At 41.4% G+C, this 23,757-nt stretch overlaps 2 protein-coding genes across 5 annotated transcripts in view; one reads left to right on the top strand and one right to left on the bottom strand.

Annotated features, from left to right (window-relative positions):
• Window positions 1-163: 163 nt before the first annotated feature.
• Window positions 164-13,172, bottom strand: casp8ap2 (caspase 8 associated protein 2). The gene is made up of 10 exons (XM_084083173.1): window positions 12,777-13,172; window positions 10,769-10,851; window positions 10,491-10,559; window positions 9,906-10,006; window positions 9,664-9,738; window positions 9,345-9,460; window positions 6,142-9,083; window positions 2,334-5,172; window positions 1,716-1,815; window positions 164-1,608 (listed from the first exon to the last, which is right to left on the bottom strand). The coding sequence occupies exons 2-10, from the start codon at window positions 10,806-10,808 to the stop codon at window positions 1,546-1,548; spliced, it is 6,345 nt and encodes a 2,114-aa protein (XP_083939299.1). The 5' UTR covers window positions 10,809-10,851; window positions 12,777-13,172; the 3' UTR covers window positions 164-1,545.
• A 670-nt stretch (window positions 13,173-13,842) lies between these two features.
• The window catches only part of mdn1 (midasin AAA ATPase 1), a 122,260-nt gene continuing 112,345 nt past the window's right edge, over window positions 13,843-23,757 (top strand). For all 4 annotated transcript variants that reach the window (XM_084083172.1, XM_084083171.1, XM_084083170.1 and 1 more), the window contains exon 1: window positions 13,843-14,122. In XM_084083172.1, the coding sequence (XP_083939298.1) occupies window positions 14,027-14,122 (96 nt within the window). In that variant the 5' untranslated portion in view covers window positions 13,843-14,026. The remainder of the gene's footprint in view (window positions 14,123-23,757) is intronic.

Raw genomic sequence — 23,757 nt, 5'->3', positions numbered from 1 at the left:
ACGCATTAAGTGAAGGTGGGGGCCGCCAGTTGCCCATGTATGCTTTATTCAATCACTGAAGTATAGTTTGATTTATTTTCTGTACAGTGATCGATCAGTTCACAAGTTAAAGTAATGTATTAAACCTAGTTAAATAATCAACTATAGTGAGCACTCACAAGGATAAATAAATAAATGTTTATTTTCAGTGAAGAAATATGTACAATATTCACAATGTTGATTCAACTTTGTTCACAACAGAAGGGATAATTAAGAGGCAACACATTCATTTCTATTAACATATAGACATGAATAATTATATATGAAAATCTTATCAACCTTCAGCAACACCACACAACACACACTTATATTACAGATTGCTTATAAAATAGTCCTCTTTGTCAAATGGTCCAGACTGCCTCTGCTTGGACTCACAGCGTATAGCATGTATTCGGGAAAAAACAAGAAAAGAAAATCAAGTAGAACACGTTTCTATTCTTCAAATGAGGACAATAGATTAAGACACCGTCAACAAGTCAACAGAAATGACTTTATGATTATTGTACAATCTTGCAAAAGTTTCCACAAAAATGGTAGAAATTAAAAGGAAACTGAAAAAAAGAAAGAAAAAACAAACACTGCAATAGTGATATGTGTTAAAAGGTTTTTTTTCAGGTTAATGAAGCATGCAATTAAAACACGTTGACTGCAATTATGCAAGTCAAATAGCCCTTTGTGCTGACTTGACAAAGTTCAACCTGGTTTCTTTTGTGTGGAAATATTTCAAACTTAAAACTTTCCATGGTGTGCTGTGCACCAACGTTTGAGTAACTGGTGTTTCTGCAGGTGATTAAAACACTCGTTTTGTTTGTGACTGGACACACGCCTAACATGTAAAAAGACATCCAAAAGACAGAAGTGTGTGATTATTCAATTCACACATGTAGACCATCACAATTCACCAGTGAGTAGGAAAACAATATGCATTAGGTGACTGCCTTTGCAAAGAAGCACAAGTCTTATCTCTAGGACAGATAAAAAAATGTTTACCCATCAGCAATTATCTTGGCCAGACACTTGTCTTTCTTGAAAGTCAAATAGGGGTTGTCTTGCAAAAGAACACTTGACAGGACATTATGAATGGCGATGCTCACATGTGATTTAACACAAGCCATCTTAACTAGGCCACCATGCATTTAGATAAGCTTCCATTCCCTCAATAAGACTTAAGGGAACACTTCAACCATAACTTCATATCATTTGTGCTCTTTATAAGATGGCACCATTTCTGTCTATACTCACTCTGTGTAGGGGGGGGCTGTGGACAGTTCAGAAACCTGCCTATTGTTTAAAATGACCACAGATCATAAGAAGGCAAACATCGTCCACCTTAGACACAGAGCGTGTGGACAGATATTGCACTATACCATATTGAGCATTAGTGAGGACCCATGTATAGAGATGTTAAAAAAGGCAAAACATTCCAGTGTGTGAATGGCCCAATACACTGACGACATTTTATAATTTAAAACACTTTTTCACACGTTCCATTCATTCTCATAGGAATCAGCTCTCCATCGTCCCTCGCTTCTTAAAAAGCTTCATGAGTTGAGTAAACCTCTCAGCAATCTGAAGAGAAAAAGAAAACCGTTAGGCTAGCTCTCATCAGGGACTACAAACTCCAGTGTTATCATGCCATGAAATTTACGAGAATACTCTCTGTGTCATAGACATACCTGACTCGCTGGCTTGTTGAGCTTTTCGGCCAATTCAGAGAATGTTTCTCGTGAGGCACCTTTCAGTTTGAGGTCAAGCAGAATGGCTCGATCTTCATCTCTAAAAACAAAAAAACAGCCAGACAGACAGTTAGGACTTTTCATAAGATACTCGGCTGTCTTTTTCACCCATTTGCAAAGTAGGTGAAAATGGAACATAGACGTATATGGATATATTACTTTATATACTACTTTACTTGATTCTTTTAACCCATTGAGACCTGAAGCCGATTCTACATGTCTCCTAAATCTCAACAGTTTTCTGAAAAACGTATGTTTCTATATCAGTGGTGCTCAATCTTTTTCATGTCAAAGACCCCAAAATGATATGTATTTGGCCGCGGACCCCATCAAAATATTTTGTTCCAGTGACCCCCAGAAGCAACGATTTGAGTTAAAAATGTTCGCTTTAAAAATATATATATTCAAAGATTTGCACACATTTTCACGATTTTTGAATAGCCCAAAGTGTAAAATAATGCTTTTTAGCTCAAATCTAAAAATGACACAGTTCCAGGTCTTAATGGGTTAAGCCTCAGAAAACATTATTTAAATATGCATAACCAGCTGCTCACTAACCTGGTCCATGCCATCACTACTTCTCCCTTTTTCCTGATGACATTCTTGGCTGACAGGGTGTTGGGGGATAATGATGATGGAGATGGGGATTTGTCCTCATTCTTCTCTGCCTTTGAGCTTTTCTTCCCTTTGTGCTTTGGGCTTTTGGAGACCTTCTCTTTCTTGTTGTTCTCCTCCTTTTTGGCTCGCTTTGATTTAGATTTTTCCTGGTGCTTCTTCCGTTTTTTGACAATCTCACAATCCCTCTCGTCCCTCTCTGGCACGCTGCTTACTTCCTTTGAGATGCTTGGGGTCGTTTCAGCCATCGTTGAACGCGGCATTTCGTTGCTTGACGAGTCTGACAGACGTGATGGCGTGATGACTTTGTTGCTTCGCTTTGACTGTGAGCTTTCTGTGAGGTCGTTCAGGCCATGAACTGAACGCGGAGGAGTTTTTGAGTGGCTTTTCGTTTTCCTTGTGGAATCATCCGAGACCTTGAATCGCTTTGATTTAGATTTTTCCTGGTGCTTCTTCTTCCGTTTTTTGCCACTCTCACAAGCCTTCCTGTCACTACTCTCCGGCGTGCTGCTTACGTCCTCTACGATGCACAGGGTTCTTTCGGAAAGCGTTGAACTCTCCATTTCGTCGCTTGATGAATCCGACTGATGTGATGGCGGGACTTTGCTGCTTCGCTTCGACTCAGAGCTTTCTGTGAGGATGTTCAAGCCGTTAACTGGAGGTGGGAGAGTTTTTGAGGGGCTCTTCGTTTTCCCTGAGGAATCGTCTGACAAAACACTTGTTGAGGAATTTGTCATTTTATGAGCCGGCTCATCTGACGACAGAGGCGTCTCTCTAGGTTTGGCTTCCTCTTCCGTTAACGTTCGACTCAAGCTGTCGTCGGCGGTGAGGGTGACGTCAGCGTCGGCGGCTGCCTGGCGGATCTTCAGGATGAAGTGATCGTTGGAGTTCTCCATCACCACCGCCTGCATCTGCAAATGAGGCTTGAACTGGAACAAGGGCGTGGCCAGCGACTCCATGGTCACGCTGCTGCTGGACGCGCAGCTGGAGTTGTCCGAGTCGAGCGCGAGGTGAATGTCCTGCTCCGAGGCGTCGTCGCAGTCCTGCATGGCGTCCTCGCTCAGGTGAGCGCTGATGACGCTCTCCGGGGTGGAGATCAGCTCCATGGTCATCGGGTAATCCTGCAGGAAGCTGAGGTGGCTGTCGGACTTGAGAGGCGACGGAATAGTGAGAGAGAGGGCCAGATCTTCGGCTAGAATGGAAAAGGTCCTCCGTTGTTGCGCCATGCTGGACTGTGGCATTGCCGTGCTGACCGAGGGCACCTCTAATAAACAGTTGTCGTCGAACAGAGCCGGATTTAACGGGCGCTGGAGCTTCGACTGCGGGGAGAGCATCCTGCTGCGGGGCGAAATGCTCGGCCATCTGGCGATGAATTTGGTGGGAGTGGTGAATTTGGATGGAGACGTGAATTTAATTGGGGTGGTGATGCTGATGAGACTGTCGCCTTCTTTCCTTGGGGTACCGAAGGTCCAGGCAGTGCTGTGACTGTCCCCGGCAGACTGTCCCTCTAGCAGGTCGGATCCTTGTAACAGACACTTAAATATTTCCCCCATTTGTGAGTCCCTGGCTAAGTTGAATGTTAGGCTGGACGCTTGCTGTTCCGTGAGTATTTCAAAATCTCCCCTGTCTCCCTGAAAAGAGCTATTTTGAGAGCGAATCAGAGATACCCTGTTACTTTTCTCTGGAGTTGAAGGAATACTTTTTAATGTCACCACAGATTGTGTAATAGGCTGAGCCTCAGGATTACTGTCTTTTCCCACCTGGGTCATTCTAATATCTTTACCTCTACTTCCGAGGCCCGTCTTGCAAGGGGCAACGAAATTAGGCTTGATTCTCCTCATGGCGGTTTGAACAGGTCGCTTATCCTTTTGTGGACTTCGAAAATTTGGAAGCACACGTGGAGGAGAACGTTTGGGTGTTTTCTTCTTTATGCTAGGCTCCTTGTCCTTAGTGGTTACTTTTGCTGGGTGGTTCCCTACTTTTGCTGTATAGTTTCCCTCCGTTGGCTTACAATAGCAGGTCAGTGTTTCACGAATTTCCTGGAAAAGGTACTCGAGTTGAACATTGACAAACTCCCACAATTTCTGCTTCAGATCAGTGGCCTGTTGATCAAAGATGCGGTTGACAATACCGTTATTTGACAATTTCATAAAGACAGCGGTGATCATCTTCCGGAGCTTGGATTTCAGCTCTACCACTTGACTGCATATTTTGTCAAGTTGGGCGCCCTCCACAAACTGTAGAAAAGATGTGTGGTAATTCTCCATTCTTCCAAAGAAGTTTTTCTGTGGGAACATTTTGTGTTGCTTCATGTACTTTGTTCTCATCTGAGCACGCACATTCTCGAAAGTTGCCATTACTTCTTCCATGCTGGAGAAAGGGGTAGGGGAAGCTGTTGGACAAACGGTTTTGTAGCGCCAATGCAACCTCGTGGGGCTTTCCGTCACGGCGGCCACAGTGTCACGCATTTCTTTTGAAACAACCCGTTTGCTGGATATCTTTTTGGAAGACCTAGAGGCCGACTGGGGACTCTCCTCGTCCGTGGTGGGCCTCGCTGCTTCAGGCCTCTTGGGAGAGGGAGGTGGAGAAGGTGTAGTAGCTCCTTCCTCACTTTCACTGATGATCTCTCCTTCCTCCAATTCCGTGTCAGAGACACTGGAAGGAACATCGGAGATATTGTCGGCTTTGTTGTGCGATTCGTGTTCAAGAGAACTCGGATGCTTGTTCTCTTTGTTTACGCCCAACTTCCTGGAATTGACATCATCAGCTGTGCTGGAGAATTCTGTAAAGGGGAGACAAAGCCATTATTTTACGTTGCCATCAAATTATGTAATAGTACTAATGAGAATGTCTGTATTTTGGTGACCAAACATCAATATTTGATATCAATAGACATATTTTTTCTAAACTCAGTTAAATAATTCAACAATATAGTATCTCCGTGTTGAATGTTTTGTCCTATTATAATAATATTATATATATATATATATATATATATATATATATAGCCAATGGATGATGACGCCTACTGATTCTGGTCGCTATTGGGCCAACATTTCCACTTGCACACAAGACATCTCAAATTCAAATTGCCAGATTGCTTAAAGAATTTGCATTCAAGCTCATTGAACTGAATCAGATTTTCCTTTACACCGTTCCATTTACACCAAAAAAGACAGATAATTTCTCTGAAAGGGGTATTTCTCAAAGTTGTTTGATTCAATATTTAGATATTTGATATTCATTTGACCAGCCACCTCCTGTATACTGTATTAACATTCAAATTCAGCTCCATGTTAACCAAGGTGAGACTCATTGAAAACACATGTCCCTGGTTCTGGTGACTGATACTGTCCTTTAAATGCATGAGGGGACATGTTTGATTACTGTTTTCATTTTCTTTTCTAAAATTAGAAAATGAAAAAAATGAAATAAGTACTACAACAATTACTGTCCTCTCATGAATTAGAACTAAAACATCAGAGACCAGAACCAGGGAAATGTGTTTTCAATGAGTCTAACATGGTTAATGTGGAGTTTGATGTTGATTGGGCTTATATAGGAGGGTGGCATGGCTTAGCAAATGAATATAAAAATATTGAATCAAGCAACTTGAAAACTGTCCGGGGTACATGCAATAGTCTGAGAGGACTTGACAATGAACTGAGAAGAGAAGTGTTTTAAAGTGAAGTACCCCTTTAGTATTAAGCATATTTTAACCATGTCAAAAGCATTTTTTATATTTTGTTACCTTTGTTAAGACTTTTTACATGAGGTGGCTTGCCAAGACAACGCAGCTGACTTCTCCTGACTAGCTGAATTGGGCTCCGAAGCGGGCTTATGGCGTCAGGGATGCTCTTCAGACTGGTCAGCATGCGCATCATCGAGTCTTCATCGTGGAGCACTGGCTTGTAACTGGAAGGCTCCATGACATTCTTCTCCTTCTCTAGATGACCTTTGCTAAAACTGCAGTCCTTTTTCGGTGTCGCAGCGAGAGTGTTTTTGAGAGCTTTTTGCACCTTTTGAGGTGCCATCTCCTCTGTCGTGCTGCTTACTTTGGACACACCAATGCAGCCTGTGGATGAACTGGGCTCACTTGCAATAGTATCGACACCTTTCTCCATCTTTGTGAAGACATAAATGGCCTCATCTAGACTCACCCTGGCTGCTTTAGGGAGCTCTTCTGGGCTTACTGAACTGGACACAGCGTCCACATCTTTGGAACCATCTTCCATGCGTGCGTCTTTCCCGTGGTTTGAATTTGATGAAGCGGATGGAGGTGGGGGTTGTTGGCAGACATCGGGCAGGACACGGGGTGAGGCATGTCGAGGTTCTGGGTCGACCTTTCCAGTAGCATCGTCAGAAACTGGATTTTCCATTGAACATGAGTCGACTGGAACTTCTCTGGCCGTGTCCACAGGTGGAGTTCTGTCAGCTGTAGTTGTAGGGGCCTCTACGCTTGAACCGAGCTCAATGGGCTCGGCAAAGCCAATAGCCTCCACATTTTGACTTTCGGGAATTATTTGCGGTGGGGTTTTAGCACTTTCTGTGGATTTGCAAGTGTTGTTTTCTGAAATACTTCCACCCTCGCCAGTGAGACGAGCTGGAACCGCCAGATGTCCAGAGTCAGCTAATTTCTCGTCTGCAGCCAAGTCCATATTTTCTATTGTGGTTTTTGAGCTACGATGACTATCTGGAGCATTTGAGGTTAAATTCTCAGCACATTGATCACTTGTAGCTTTGGACGAAAGAGTAGACACTGAGGTAGTTTGAAGATTACTATCCTCGGGTTGCTCCCTGACCACATCGCTTTCAGTCTGAGCTTTGTGCATTTCCGTGGCTGCTTTTTCATCACATTTTGAAACACCTTCCGCTCCATCAGCCATTTCAGTAGTAGCCGGGCTAAGGTTGTTTACATCTGCAGAGACCTTTGGAGGTTCGTCACCTTCCACATTCGTCTCCATCTCCACACAACTGCTCTCCGCTTCATCTAACACATAACAGTCTTCAATATTGGGCAGGTCACTGTCATCTAATGGTTCGCCTCGTGGCAGTTCAAGGGATGGCGCAGTGTCTTTATGGCTGCTGTCTATGGGTAGCAATGTTTTCTTAATTGGTGAAACGGTAAGGTTCAGTGTTTCCATGAAGCACAATTTCCTGTTTGGACTATTTTCCTCCACACAGCTTTTCTCTGCCACCTTGAGATCATCAGAATGGCGATTTGCATGTTTTTTGTGCCTTTTCTCTTTCTTCTTCCTGTGGACTTTCATTTTATCCGGGCTGCGTTCTTTCGATCTTTTCTTTTCGCTTCCTCTGCTCCTCCCCGACGAGGTGCTCCCGTGTTCCCCCTGCCTGGCATCGTCACCCTGCCCTCGCCTTCTCTCCTCTTTCCTCTGGTGGTCCCGCAGGGGAAGACTGGCCTCGCTCCCCTGCTTGGCGGACCGCTCACTGTTTTGATTCAAGCTGAACAGCTTCCGCTCCTTAGAGTCTGAACTAGTACTCCTGCTGTGTCCATCCGCATGTCTAGTTCTTCTGTGATCTCGACTCCTGGCAGTAGCAGAGGAAGATCCACTATGTTCGGGAACCGATGGTGTGAGTTTGGCCTCATCGTGCCTCCGCTCTTCACTTCTAGCAACCGTGTCTTCAGAGAGCTCGTTACATGCTTTGCCGAGTGAGCGATCTGCCAGTGAGCTTTTAGGCCTCTCGGATCTGTGTAGCAGCTCGACGTCTGTGTGCTTTCTGCTTTTATGGGACTTGAGCTCATACTTCCCTGCGTCCTTCTCTGCTCGATGAGACCTGGTTTTCTCGGGCATGTTACATTCTCTGTCGGGCTCCATGCTGTCCTTCTCTGTTCGATGAGCCCTGGTTTTCTCGGGCATGATACATTCCCTGTCGGGCTCCATGTTGTCCTTCTCTGTTCGATGGGACCTAGTTTTCACAGGCATGTGACATTCCCTGTCGGGCTCCGGCTTGTCTTTGTGTCTCCGATCTGTCGACTCGGATGTTCTTCGATCTTTACATTTATCGTCCCTGTGCTTAGGTTGCTTCGGTTTGTCTGACTCGCAGAGTGCAGATGACGACGAACCGCATCTGGATTTGCCAACGGAAGAATCTGCCGTTTTTTCCACAGCCTCCCTTGATGAACGGGTGTGGGAGTGCGGCCGTGAGAGTTTTGCGTCGATGCACGAGGGGTCAGGTTGACGGGTAGAGCCTTCCGTTCCTCTACCGGGAGGCTCAGGCAGAGTCCTTTGACGTGGTTTTTGCTTGGGGGTTGACGTCGCTGGAGGCGGAGGAAGTCGGGGTGGAGCGGACGACGGTGGCGGAGCGGGCTGCGGTGGAGGTGGTGGGGGTGGAGGATCTGAAGGTGGCAGAGGAGGCTGCTGGGGTGGACGAGGCGGAGGAGGTGGGGGTGGAGGGGCTGATGACGACAGAGGATGCTGGGGTGTACGAGGTTGGGGTGGAGGAGCTGATGACGGCAGAGGATGATGGGGAGGACGAGGTTGGGGTGGAGGAGCTGATGACGGCAGAGGATGCTGGGGTGGACGAGGTTGGGATGGAGGAGCTGATGACGGCAGAGGATGCTGGGGTGGAGGAGGCCTGCTGGTGGAGCCGGCTGAAGAGGTCATTCTGGTTGAGCTTGGATCCATCCCTCCATTCATACGAGGCTGATAACGAGAATAATCTCTCCCTGAACTGAGGAGTCAAGTAAGAGATAACAAATCAGTGCAGGCAACAAAGTTGCACGATTATGAGAATAACGTCATTTCGATCATGATTATAAAATCACAAAAGTATTGTAAATATACAATAAATTGTACAGACAGTTTCCTATAGAGCTCAAAATTCTATTTTACACATTACAATGTATTCCAATCTCTGAATACATTTCCTTAGGTTAATACTATAAAGGGCAATTCAATGTTAACTGGGCTGCAACATGTTCCCAAAACGTACCTTTTGTTCAACCTCTTAATTTCCTCATCCTTTCTGAGCACCTCTTGCCTGGCAGTTCTCAACAGCGCAGAGATGTTCTTTTTCAGGCGGTTGTTTTCAGTGTTCAAGCCTGTATTCTACAGAAGGAGCGAACAACAGGAAAAGTGAAAAATCATGTCAATATATCTCTCCATGAACATTATTCCTATCCAGAAACAGATCTACAAACAAAACAAAACAATCACTACCTATGTATCGGGGGTGAACAGTTATATGTTCCATACTGTACTTGTTCAAACTTCAGATGGAATTCTTTCAAAAGCTTTCAAAATAATCAAACCTGTGTTTCCATCTGCTCTAGTCTCTGACGCAGCTCTTCAATCGTGTTATGAGCCGCTTGAAATCTCGCCTTCAACTGGAGAGAAAAAACAAACGGTTATGATTTAACATGATTTATGCTCATATATTAACCCTATAGTTCTAATACATGTAGTCTTGCCTTTTTTTAAACGAAATATACCAGAGCAATCTTGTTTGTGAAATTTTCTATTGAGGGTTTATGACAACAAATAAATGACAAACCTCGTCATGAGAAGATTCTCTGCTCCGCTGTTCCTCTGTGATCACTTCTTCATATAAATCCATTGACTTGTGCAGCCGAGGAGAGAGGAGAGAAGGCCTCTCTGCAATAAAACATCAGACAATCAATTACAGTGATTGATTCTCTGTTGTAAAGGGGTTCTGAGCAATAAACCCACGAGACAATCAATTGCCAATAAAGTGTTAAATCATTTTTGCTAGATCCAAGAGGGGTATCCATATACCAAGGGTATTGTACAACATGTATGAAAATCAATCGTCACAAGCCAATATCCAGAGATACTAGATGATCTTCAAGATTAGACGGACAAATCGTATATATATATATTTACGTATTCTTTATAATGAATCACAATTTCACAAGTAATTTGTCTTCAACTAATCTCTCAGGACACATTCAGCAAAAAAAAAAAGGGTTCCCACATTGGTCTTCAACAAATCAAGAAAAACATGGCTACATTTCAGCCCTTCATCACAGCATCTTAATCTTAAATCTTTTCCTTTTCTCGCACCGAAAAAGGTTTGGGCTCTAATAGAGAAAACGGATTAGGTTCCAGTCATTTTTACCTGCAACGCTTGGACTATCCAGCCCAGAATATATATCCACAGAATCCTCATTGTGCATGGTGGTTAGGACTGTGTGAAGGCATAGAAGAAAAGTTAATAACACACAAAAAAGGAACAAGAATCTGAACAATTGTTCAGATGCATTTGACCATGGAACAGTGTAATAAGCCATTTATTATATTACAAACTGGAATGGCTTCATGCGGAGTTGCGGATGCGGACCATTACAAACTGAACTAGACACTGTTAATGTAATGTTATATGTAAATTATTCTTACGGCTGGGGACAGCATCCATGTCATCGTACATCTCATCCATTCTTTCAAATCTGTCTCTGGTCACTTTACTTCACACAAGGTACCTGGTAAACACAACAGCAAAAAAAGTGGTCTCATGAGCAAATCCACACTGCATCCAATAGAAAATATTTAAAGATCTCCTCAGGGGTGTCAAACTCACTTGGGGGTGTTTGGTCAAAAGTTCAATTTGAAGTGAAACACATTACCGTGTCAAAGCCAACATTTGCATCTGCAGTTTCTATTGGCTAATGTGTGGCTATTGTTCTCAGGTTTCAGCTATTAGATCACCTGAGAACCCAAATATTTTCAGATTGTAAATAGCTACACAACAATTTTTATAAAGGCCTATAACGTTTTTCATAATAATAATAAATATCTAGCCATATGACAGACATGCCCCCAACCGGGTTGGGCAGTGCCGGCTTAATGGAAGTCTACTGTTATGAAATATGTGAATCTGACATTAACCCATTGACACCTGAAGCCGATTCTACATGTCTCCTAAATCCCAACAGTATTCTGAAAAACATATGTTTCTATATCAGTGGTGCTCAATCTTTTTCATGTCAAGGACCCCCAAAATGTATATGTATTTGGCCGCGGACCCCCATCAAAATATTTTGTTCCAGGGACCCCCCAGAAGCTTGTATATCTGCTATTTTTGAATAGCCCAAAGTGTAAAATAATGCTTTTTAGCTCAAATCTAAAAATGACACAGTTCCAGGTCTTAAGTCGTTAAAGGAATACTATTTGGGGCGGCCATAGCTGAATGGTTAGTGAGCCTGCCTAGGGAGCCAGAGGCCCTGGTTGCCCCAGGTTCGATTCCAGACCAGGTCAGCATATGTGTCGATGAAATGAAATTTGTTCCTGAGCAAGACTCTTAACCCCTAATTGCTCACAGGTTCTCATTGGAAACAAGACCGCAAGGACTTTCATGAACGACCTGTTAAAAGGAATTATCCTTATAATAAGTATCTTATGTTGCTATGAACATTTTTTCTTGATGTTATTCAATGTTTTTGTTCTTTGCTGTATATATTTTGTTGATATTTCGTTTAGATGGTGGAATTATCCCCAGCTTGTGTTTTTAGACTACAGTAATGGAGCTGTCAGCCATGTTTTTTTCCTGGGGGAGATCTTTAGTCTTTAGTCTGTCCAGTCTACTCTGGACCACAATGGAAACAAGTCCCCAAGACTTTGTTTGTGTTATCCCTGTAGCCCCAAATGTATGACTGCTGTTTACATTTCTGTCTAATAGTATTATTCAAACAATCAATCTAGTCTGAGGACTGCTAGGCACTGGAAGGCAGTTGAAATTTGCATTTCAATTAAATGTAGCATAATTAGCCACTAACCAGACAAAGAGATCAGTACGAAACCACACAGTGCCAAGAGAACTTTCACCTAAAACGTGTGTCCAGTGCATCCACTCCCTACCTCCGTTTAGTTGTGTGTTAACTGTTATTGTATGTATCATGTTAGTTTGGAAACAGCCACGCTAGACGTCTTGGCCAAGACTACGATTTCATTCTAAACGATGGAAGCTCTGAGGAGCTAAAGTTACTGAGCACAACACATTGAACACAAGACATGTGGACTTTCAACCTGGCGTGGTGTCCCTACATGTTGGGCATGACATAATAAGCAAAACATTAAAACAATAACACAATTAGCAGCTTTACAAGCTTGTAAATAGTCTGTTTTCACTAAACATTCCGAAAGTATAACATGATATGGCTGAGTGGTTAACCTTTGCTCAATACCCTGACATTTACACATGCATTAAAACGTTAGCCTTACGGGTCCATTTGGTTCCATTTGTACACTCTCAGAGTTATGGTTGGTCCTTTTTTTTTATATTATAACGTTTGAGCATCACCAAGAAAGTAAAAGTCAGACGCGATCAAATACATCTCTAGTCTTGATCCAAGGCTATAACGAAACAAACCACAATGTCTGCAACATGTCAGCCAGGAAGCTTACTTACTATCATTCATAATAACAAATGCCGATCCCGCCTGCTGCTACAGTTGGCTGTAGTTTGGTGTTATTGATCCCTGGCTGCTGTTATTATTGTTTACAAAGGGCTGCGGTGCGTCGCGCCAACTCTTCATTGTACAGGAAGTAGCGACATGATTTCCCGCGGTCTGTCTGTCTTGTCTGCTGTCAGCGAGGAGGAGGAGGAATGTTTTCCATGTGTATTCCCACCAAAACAAGCACTTTATAACGTCGAAATACAGCTAAATGCGGCTGAATTACCCTGCTCGAGCCTTATCGGACGCCACGCAAAAGGGACAGACGAAGAGAAAGGCGTTTTCAAGCCTAAAAAAGGGCGTATTTTCGCGTTTTTTGGTGTGCAGTTGAGTTGCTTCTTCTTCCTCCAGCCCAGAGCAGAGCCGTTCACACTGTTGCCAGATTTTGCGAGACAAATAAGCAGCCAGGTCTATGAAAGCGAGCCCAACATGGCTATTTGAATTTTGAAAACAGCAGATCTGCTGTTTTATAAACAATGACACATTTTGTCAATGTTATTTCAGCTATTTTCAAAATAATCTTGAAAGGACACATTTTGAATATTCTTTTTGAAACATTTTAACAACACATCTGGTATGGGGGTCTAGCACAACATATTTTAGATGGAGGGGTCTGCAGACAAATACATATTAATTTGGGGGTCCTAGACATGGAAATGTTTGAGAACCACTGGTTTAAACAACATGTAGGAAACAAGCCCAAATAAACAACTACACTTTAGAAACAAGCCCAAATAACCAACTAACTACACTTTAGAAACAAGCCCATTTAACCAACTAACTACACTTTAGAAACAAGCCCATTTAACCAACTAACTACACTTTAGAAACAAGCCCATTTAACCAACTACCTACACTTTAGAAACAAGCCCCCCAGACATGGCAACACTGGGGCTGTAACACTGAACTGTCGTCGCTTGTTCATGACGTCACCGCAGCGCGACAGACAGGACCACCAGAGTGCCCCGGAAGAGCTTCCTCTGCTCTGCTCACATGTGGACAGGATTCTAACACTGACGGGATAACGTGCTAGTGTGTGTATGTGTGTGTGAGTGTGTGTTGTGACCAGACAACAAGCAAGTGATGCGCCCTCTTTATTCTGCCTTACCTCAGTATTAATAGATCTACATATTTTGCTCCTATCTGGGTTGTGTTGCTTCTAGATCTCCTAGCTCTTCTCCTCCACTAAACGACAAATGATACGATGGAGAACCTAGAACTGAGCCTGTCATCCCTGGGCACCATATCCAGACATGTTGACAAGAGTCACAACGACCTGAGCCAGTATTTGGCCAAGCAGGTAAGATAAGAGCTCTTTACTAGACTTGTTTTTTTTTTATAGGATCACAATGTTTTGTTTAGAGCAGGGGGGTCTCCAACGTTTTTTCAGGCCAAGGACCCCCTTAGCTGAGAGAGCTAGGGATGAAGCAGGGACCCCCATATTGTGTAAAATTGTGTTGCCAGATGAAACTTTTTTTAATAGATTTCATAGATGGCTTCATAGGATCACAATGTTTTGTTTAGAGCAGTGGTTTTCAACCTTTTTCACATCAAGGACCCCCCAAATTGACACATATTAGCACAGGGACCCCCATTTGAAAAGATATGCCAGGGACTCAACCATTTAGATTTCTTGGGGGGGTCCTAATCTACACTGTATCACCATCATCAGTGTTCATTTAACTCTGAGAGTGTACAAATGGGTCCATTTGGTTCCATTTATACACTCTCAGAGTTACAAACACATAAGGGTCAATTTGGTTGCTAACTATTAATTTGGCTGGGGACCCCCTGGAACCCCCTCAAGGACCGCTGGTTGAAAACCCCTGGTTTAGAGCAGGGGGGTCTTCAACGTTTTTTTCAGGCCAAGGACCCCCTTAGCTCAGAGAGCTAGGGATGAAGCAGGGACCCCCATATTGTGTAAAATTGTGTTGTAGATGAAACTTTTTTTAATAGATGTCATAGATGGCTTCATAGACTTGTTTGAAAGGCAGCACTTGTCATCAGTGTGTGTTGGATTCATATGCTAATGTATTTCTTCCAGACATTTAACCACTTAAACCCCTCAGTATTTAATAAACGTGACCTTTCATTATGTACTTAATCTGCTCCCTTTTCTCTCTACAACAAACCTCTTTGCTGGAAATAGCGTTGTGAGCTTGTAGATCTGCTATATTTGGCTGAACTTCTCATCAGAATAGGGACGCTAGGGTTCAAGTGGTTAATGTAAATAAAATAAAAAAGTTCCTATAGCACAAAGATTTGGTGGCCCCCCTGTAGTAACTCTGAGGACCCCTAGGGGTCCCGGACCCCCTGTTTTGAAGACCCCTGGTTTAGAGTTGTTTCTGTGATTCTGAGCACATCTTCCATGGAGTATGCACATTTCATCCTCTCCATACATTGATAATGTTAATTTTCATTAAAAAAAAAATAGTAGCACGTTGTGTCTTTGACTTGAGTGCATGTTGCAGTGTTTTTTGGACAGTGAGTGGAAATTAAAGGGATATTTATTTATTGCAGACAAATACATATTCATTTGGGGGTCCTAGACATGAAAATGCTTGAGAATCATGGTTAAAAAAAAGAATATCCCCCGTTTTTGTTGCATTCTTAAGCCAATAATTTGATGACTGGCCACCCGATCTACTATGAATCACCCCATTCAATGGAAAGGAATTGCTCCAAATGTTCCCATTCTATGGGGTGGAATTGTACAATCTCTGCAACCCCGCTCACCCAGGTTACCGAAATTACTCCTAAAACCCCATTTAATGGAAAGTCTTCTCCATTGGCTGTTCTCTCGGACACCCCGCCCACCTCTTTCAGACTCGGGTTACAAAAATTACTGCAGAAGTCCCATTTAATGGTATTGAGAGGTTGCCATGGCAACATGGGCTAATATTGCGGTGGTTTTAAATGCATTTTGATTATATAACATTTATATTGTCACATTTATAATTTATTTTTTATTTTCCCGTCCTTCAGTGAATTTATATGATTTTTTTTTTATAATGTATTTATTTATTCATTCTTTAATTTATTTTTTGCTGACCGAAATTGCGTTGCCATTGTGTTTAATTATTAATTATTTAATGATATTGATAATGTAATTTGGGCCATCGTGTTTATTCATTATTAAATGATAAAAATCGGTTTATTTGTTAAGTTTGGTAAGGGAGGGGTGTGGTGGATTGCTCCATTTACAACGCTAACATAAACGATCAGATTTCAAATATGAAGTGCTTAACTAAAGGCCACGGATGTTACAATTGTGTACGTTCCAGCTTGAGTACCCATATCTTCCGTATTGTTCAATAAAAAGCCTTTTAATCCGATCGACGGCCATTTTCTCCGTCTTTTCATCAGCTTTCAACTATGCGATCCTATCGGTTGGGAGGTGTATTGCACATTATAACTCTATGCGAAAATGGCCGACGATCGGATTAAAATGCTTTTTATCCAACAATACGGAAGATATGGGTACTCATGCTGAAACGTCGGCATGTATAACATCCTGGGCATTTAGGTAAGCACTTCATATTTGAAATCTGTACGTTTGTGTAGACGTTACAGTTGTAAATTGAGCAATTCATCACACCAGGTTAAAGAATGTCCATGACCGTCATCTTTCAGGCCTACCGCTGATAACCATTAGCACATTGTCTCAAAGTGGGGTCCGGGGACCCCCAGGGGTACTTGAGGGGGTTCCAGGGGGTCCCCAGCTAAATGATGGATAGGGACCAAATGGACCCTTATGGGTCTGTAACTCTGAGAGTGTACAAATGTAACCAAATGGACCCTAACAGGTCCATTTGGTTCCATTTGTACACTCTCAGAGTTAAATGAACATTGATTTTACAATATGAAAGTGGGTCCCAGAGACCTACATGCCATTAAATGGGGGTCCGTAGCCTAATGCATGTCAAACTGGGGGTCCTTGAAATTAAAATGGTTGAAATCACTGCTAGAGAGCCGTAAAAATCTTCTCTTATGGGGGTCCCTGGCTTATCATTTCAAATGGGGGTCCGCGGTCTAATAAGTGTCTATTTGGGGGTCCTTGGCACGAAAAAGTTTGAGAACCATTGCATTAGCACATGAAGTCAATTCATTGTTTAATTTCAAATACGTTTAATTTCACTTATACCACTTCATTCTGTTGATGTTTCTATTTTACTGCTACAGCAATTCATCACAAGGCTTTTTCTTTACTATTTAGCATAAATATAGTCCTGGTTATTTCTCCCTAACGCCCTAAAAAGTCCAAACGGGACTATGTGGTTTGCGCATGTGCAAAGGAACGTTCAACATGGTGTGGTGGGTGTGGTGGGGATTGCTCCATTTACAACGCTAACGTCCAGGTCATAAACGATCAGATTTCAAATATGAAGTGCTTAACTAAAGGCCATGGATGTTAAAATGGTGTACGTTCCAGCTTGAGTACCCATATCTTCAGTATTGTTCAATAAAAAGCCTTTTAATCCGATCGACGGCCATTTTCTCCGTCTTTTCATCAGCTTTCAACTATGCGATCCTATCGGTTGGGAGGTGTATTGCACATTATAACTCTATACGAAAATGGCAGCCAATCGGATTAAAATGCTTTTTATTGAACAACACGGAATATACGGGTATTTTTGAGGGATCGTACATAATTGTAACGTCCGTGGCCATGGGGTAAGCACTTTATAGTTGAAATCTAGACGTTTATGTAGATGTACGGGCCGTAAATGGAAAAAGTGCAAACATCAGGTTGAAGTGTCATGATATGAAACCTATCTATCTATCTATCTACATTGGACTGACACAACGTGAGCTAAGAGACGTGGTTTAAATGCAACATAACACACATCACCACCCAAACAAACCTGGAAATATTCTGTGCATTTTCATATTTTGTTGATCATTTTTCGATAAGTGTTTGTTGAGAACGAGAGATTTGTTTAACTTTTCCAACCCCGTGACGTCACGTCAGATTACTTCCGCATTCCGCGTGTTCGTACTCATGTCTCTGTCAGTGTCAATAAAGATCTGACAAAACAAATGTTTTATGATCTATCTAAACGTTCAAATGTTTTAAAAAGGTGCTGACCCTATGGCCACGGATGTTACAATTATGTGCGGGCCCTTAAAAGTACCCGTGTCTTCCGTATTGTTTAATAAAAAGCATTTTAATCTGATTGGTGGCCATTTTATCAGAGAGTTGTAATGTTGCGTGAGTGCAGTACACCTTTCAACCCATAGGGTCAGGTGAAAACATATGGAGAAAATGGCCAGCAATTGGATTAAAAGGCTTTTTATTGAACATTACAAAAGATAGAGGTACTTTTGAGAACCCATACATGATTTTAACATCTGTGGCCATGAGTTAATAATTTTATATTTAAAGTGTGAAGATTTATGTTGATGTACAGGCTGTAAATGCAGAAGTGCAAACACCAGGTTAAAGTTTCGCCATGACTGCCATAATGTATTATGGTTTCCAAGTGCTATACTGCCACCGGACATAGACATTAAAACATTAAAACAGATCAAATAATTGCTGTTTGTGGTTCTATAGGGCGTTGGTGTAAAGTAACTAAGTACATTTACTCAAGTACTGTACTTAAGTACAATTTTGAGGTATTTTTACTTTACTGGAGTATTTCCCAATTCTCAGTACTTTAAACGAAATGATGCAACGCTGATATATATAGTGGATCTAAGTGGTTAAACTTACTGAAGTGATGTTGGTGAATTCCAAACATTATCAAATTATTCTTCATCACCCCTGGACAGGCATCAAGGCACCCTAGGGTGCCACGGCACCCACTTTGGGAAACCCTGGTGTATGCTGAGCAAATAAAGATCTAACAAAAAACCAAAGAAATAGTCACTTATTCTCCAAAATTGTGAATGAAGGTATTAGCTGAACAGGATGTGACATTTCAGTCCATCCAACTTTCCTCTCGTCCCTGCATACTCTTACTGGGCCATTAGGTACACATAAGGTGAAATCTCTGGAATGCCATAAACAGCACATTTCACAAAGATTTACAGAGAACATCAGCAGTCCCTGCATGGGGCTTGAGCCTTGTCACAGATGTCTCATCCCACTTGGCAGCCTCCCATCCCCTCCCCAGAGACACCTTGTTCTACACAAACCATGGCTAGTCTTTGCACTGCTCTCCTGAGAGAGTTGTTTCCATACTGGGGATTCCCAAATTATGTCCAGTGGGTCTCCATATGATTAGCTTAATGAGGCTATAAAAATGTAACGAGGGTTGACCTTTGCAGTCTTTTCGCTGACCTTTGAGCTTTATCAGTGTCAGAAAAAATCAGGGCCAGTGCCAAAAAATCTGGCTTACTCTCAATATGGATTGAGAGAAGTTTCGGATTTAAAAAAAATATCTGGAGCGATTAGTTACAGATTTTGTGCTCAACAAAATCAGTTTTTTATACAAAAGTCAACGTCCAATCTTTTTGGTGACCGTTTGTATTTCCCAAGGTCCTAGAAAATCGAGACCTATCCCATTCAATTCAGCGTCTTTTTTTTAGTCTGAAAAGGTGTTTTTTAATTTAAAAATATTTTTTTTTTTTTAAATGTGAGAAAAGCTAAACTTTGAACTATTTCAAAAATCTATAACTTCTTATTAAACAATTCTAGACTATTGATGTAACCTACCATTCGACTCAATATCATAAAATCTATAACTTCAATAAGAAGTTATAGATTTTTGAAAAAAAAAAGTTAAGCTTTTCTCACAATTTTCAAAAATATTTTTTTTAAATAAAAAACACGTTTTCAGACTCAAAAGAGGACGCTGAATCGAATGGGCTAGGTCTCGATTTTGTATGACCCTTAAAAAGTGGTTTAAACAAGCGTTAAAGTTTAGTAAACTTGAAGCTTTTTTCACAAACATATTATTATTTTATTTTGACCCTTCCACCCTCTTATTTATATGATATTGAGTCGAATGGTAGGTTACATCAATAGTCTAGAATTGTTTAATAAGAAGTTATAGATTTTTGAAATAGTTCAAAGTTTAGCTTTTCTCACATTTTTAAAAAATATTTTATTTTTAAATTAAAAAACACCTTTTCAGACTCAAAAAAAGACGCTGAATTGAATGGGATAGGTCTCGATTTTCTAGGACCTTGAGAAATACAAACGGTCACCAAAAAGATTGGACGTTGACTTTTGTATAAAAAACTGATTTTGTTGAGCACAAAATCTGTAACTAATCGCTCCAGATATTTTTTTAAAATCCGAAACTTCTCTCAATCCATATTGAGAGTAAGCCAGATTTTTTGGCACCGGCCCTGATTTTTTCTGACACTGATAAAGCTCAAAGGTCAGCGAAAAGACTGCAAAGGTCAACCCTCGTTACATTTTTAGAAATTGTATTTTTCTTCGAGACTCTGGCTTTAGACTAATGTGATGGCGCTGATTCCAAATATGCAAGTTTCTTTTTTCTCGGACAACAGGAAGTGCCTCAAAAGGCCACTTCCTGGTTGGTTTTAGGGTGTTCCAAGCCTGTGATTTCTCCGATACATTTTTTTTCCAAATCTACACGTAAAATAATGCTAAAATTTGAAATAATCAAACCCTAATATCAAATCATGATTTAATTATCCCTTAATTGGCTATGGTTACGGCTTCGCTATCTCGCTCAATATCTCGAATACGATAAGGACTTAGGGTCCACTTTTTGGATATGTTGTAGAGCTGGCTGAGACGCACATGTGGATGTCTTGTTTGTCCCGTTACGACACACTTCTATTTCTGACTTTGTCCTTTGATATGGTCTTAAGATATAAGACTCTATGTGCCTTCTGAAAGTGTAGGAGGTCAACTTAGGAGTGTCGTACCGGGACAAACAAGACATCCATGCGTGCGCCTTGGCGAGCTGTACAACATATCCGAAAGGTGGATTCTAAAAATGCATCGATTTTGAGATATATCGCTTTATTGCGCGAAATAACTTGACATTTGACCCTAGCCAATTAAGGAGTATGGTAAGGCCGTGTGCGAGGAGAGTTATATGGGCGCGTTCGGGGCGACGCGCTGACCCAGAAACAGGTGTCCAATTTTGTTTTTACTCCTTTCAAACAGTTTTTCACTATTATCTCGGCCCCTAGGGGGCGCTGAAACAATCGGACAACGTATTATTGATCAGCTCTTCACCCCGGACGCGTCCATATAACTTTCCTCACACACAAACATGTGGTTCTGAAAATTAGGGTTATTGGGCTTCTTGAATAATTTGGCCACTATGTGTACACAGTGGTTACTCCCTATGGTCTGAGTATCTACAGGGCTGACAAGGGACTAGTAAAGTATAATAGAGAGTATTAGTTTGGGTGGAAGTCTGCAGTAGCCTCAGAGTGGTGTGCACCTCACTCTGCTATTGCAGACTGTCTCTGCTTTAGGGCGTGGCTGTGATTGCAATGATTGACAATTGCAAGCACTGGTGTGACTGATTGATTGAGTGAGACTGAGTGTGTGTGTGACTGTGTGTGTCACTCTGTCAGTGACACACAGACAGCAGTGACACAAACCTTTTGAAAACCTTTTGAAACCTGGGTTACATCAGCCCTGTAGATACTCAGACCATAGGGAGTAACCACTGTGTACACGGGCCATAGCTTGTGTTCACGAGCCATAGTTTTGCATGAGCCACAGTAAAGTACTGTCTTTTATAGCCTCATAGAGCCCAGCAAAGCCTAGCAAAGCCTACTAGAGCTTAAAACAGCCTATTAGAGACCAGTAGAGTCTAGTACAGTACAGTACAGTACAGTACAGTACAGTACAGTACAGTACAGCCTAGTGCACCAAAACTAGTATAGTCCAGCCTGTTGGGAGAACAGACTAGGGGAAGGTGGTATAGGCCATACTAGCATGGAACAGGCTGGACTAGGCTAGACTAGAGTGTACTAGGCTTTAGCAGACTCTAATACTCTCTATTAGACTTTACTTGTCAGCCCTGTAGATACTCAGACCATAGGGAGTAACCACTGTGTACACATGAACTAACTACAGTAAGTGGCTTACTGCAGTCGCACCTATAGATGTCTGTGTACACATGAACTAATCACAGTAGATCTGTAAAACACGTGGATGGGCTAATTAGATCTGTAAAACATGTGGATGGGCCTATTAGATCTGTAAAACATGTGGATGGAGCAATTAGATCTGTAAAACATGTGGATAGGCCTATTAGATCTGTAAAACACGTGGATGGGCTAATTAGATCTGTAAAACATGTGGATGGGCCTATTAGATCTGTAAAACATGTGGATGGAGCAATTAGATCTGTAAAACATGTGGATAGGCCTATTAGATCTGTAAAACATGTGGATGGGCTAGTTGGATATGTAAAACATGTGGATGGGCTAATTAGATGTGTAAAACATGGATGGGCCAATTAAATCTGTAAAACATGTAGATGGAGCAATTAGATCTGTAAAACATGCGGATGGGCCTATTAGATCTGTAGAACATGTGGATGGAGAAATTAGATCTGTAGAACATGTGGATGGAGAAATTAGATCTGTAAAACATGTGGATGGGCTAATTAGATATGTAAAACATGTGGATGGGCCTATTAGATCTGTAGAACATGTGGATGGGCTAAATAGATATGTAAAATATGTGGATGGGCTAATTAGACATGTACAACATGTGGATGGGCCAATTAAATCTGTAAAACATGTGGATGGAGCAATTAGATCTGTAAAACATGTGGATGGGCCTATTAGATCTGTAGAACATGTGGATGGGATAATTAGATATGTAAAACATGTGGATGGGCCAATTAAATCTGTAAAACATGTGGATGGAGCAATTAGATCTGTAAAACATGTGGATGGAGCAATTAGATCTGTAAAACATGTGGATGGAGCAATTAGAACTGTAAAACATGTAGATGGGCTAATTAGATCTGTAAAACATGTGGATGGGCCTATTAGATCTCAACAAATGGCTCACTGCTGCCCTCTATTGGGAAATTGTAGTCAGCACAGGTGCCGTACACGACACCCATATGCAAGCGTACACGCCCCATTATAACTATGGGGGCGTGAACGCTCGCAAGTACTTCGAGCCTATATTGTACACGAGGCTTATATTTTTCTATCGGAACTCCCTATCGTGTACGGCTTAACTATTGTTATTATTACCCTTATTATTATTATTACCCTTATTATTATTATTATTATTATTATTATTATTATTATTCCAGTGTGTTACTGCTCTATACATTACATTATTATTCCAGTGTGTTACTGCTCTACATTCAATTATTACCCTTATTATTATTATTATTACCCTTATTATTTCAGTGTGTTACTGCTCTATAATTACATTATTATTATTATGATTATTATTACCCTTATTATTATTATTATTATTATTGGAATACAATACACACGGGGTGCCTTAAATATTATAAAATGCATTACAAAAGCGATATCAGCGTTGCATCATTTCGTTTAAAGTACTGAGAATTGGGAAATACTCCAGTAAAGTAAAAATACCTCAAAATTGTACTTAAGTACAGTACTTGAGTAAATGTACTTAGTTACTTTACACCAACGCCCTATAGAACCACAAACAGCAATTATTTGATCTGTTTTAATGTTTTAATGTCTATGTCCGGTGGCAGTATAGCACTTGGAAACCATAATACATTATGGCAGTCATGGCGAAACTTTAACCTGGTGTTTGCACTTCTGCATTTACAGCCTGTACATCAACATAAATCTTCACACTTTAAATATAAAATTATTAACTCATGGCCACAGATGTTAAAATCATGTATGGGTTCTCAAAAGTACCTCTATCTTTTGTAATGTTCAATAAAAAGCCTTTTAATCCAATTGCTGGCCATTTTCTCCATATGTTTTCACCTGACCCTATGGGTTGAAAGGTGTACTGCACTCACGCAACATTACAAC

Source organism: Gymnoscopelus microlampas, assembly GCF_963454915.1.
Source record: "Gymnoscopelus microlampas genome assembly, chromosome: 16".
NCBI classification, from domain to species: Eukaryota; Metazoa; Chordata; class Actinopteri; order Myctophiformes; family Myctophidae; genus Gymnoscopelus; species Gymnoscopelus microlampas.
Note: the sequence above shows the minus strand (reverse complement) of the source record. Positions and strands in the feature narration are given on the sequence as shown.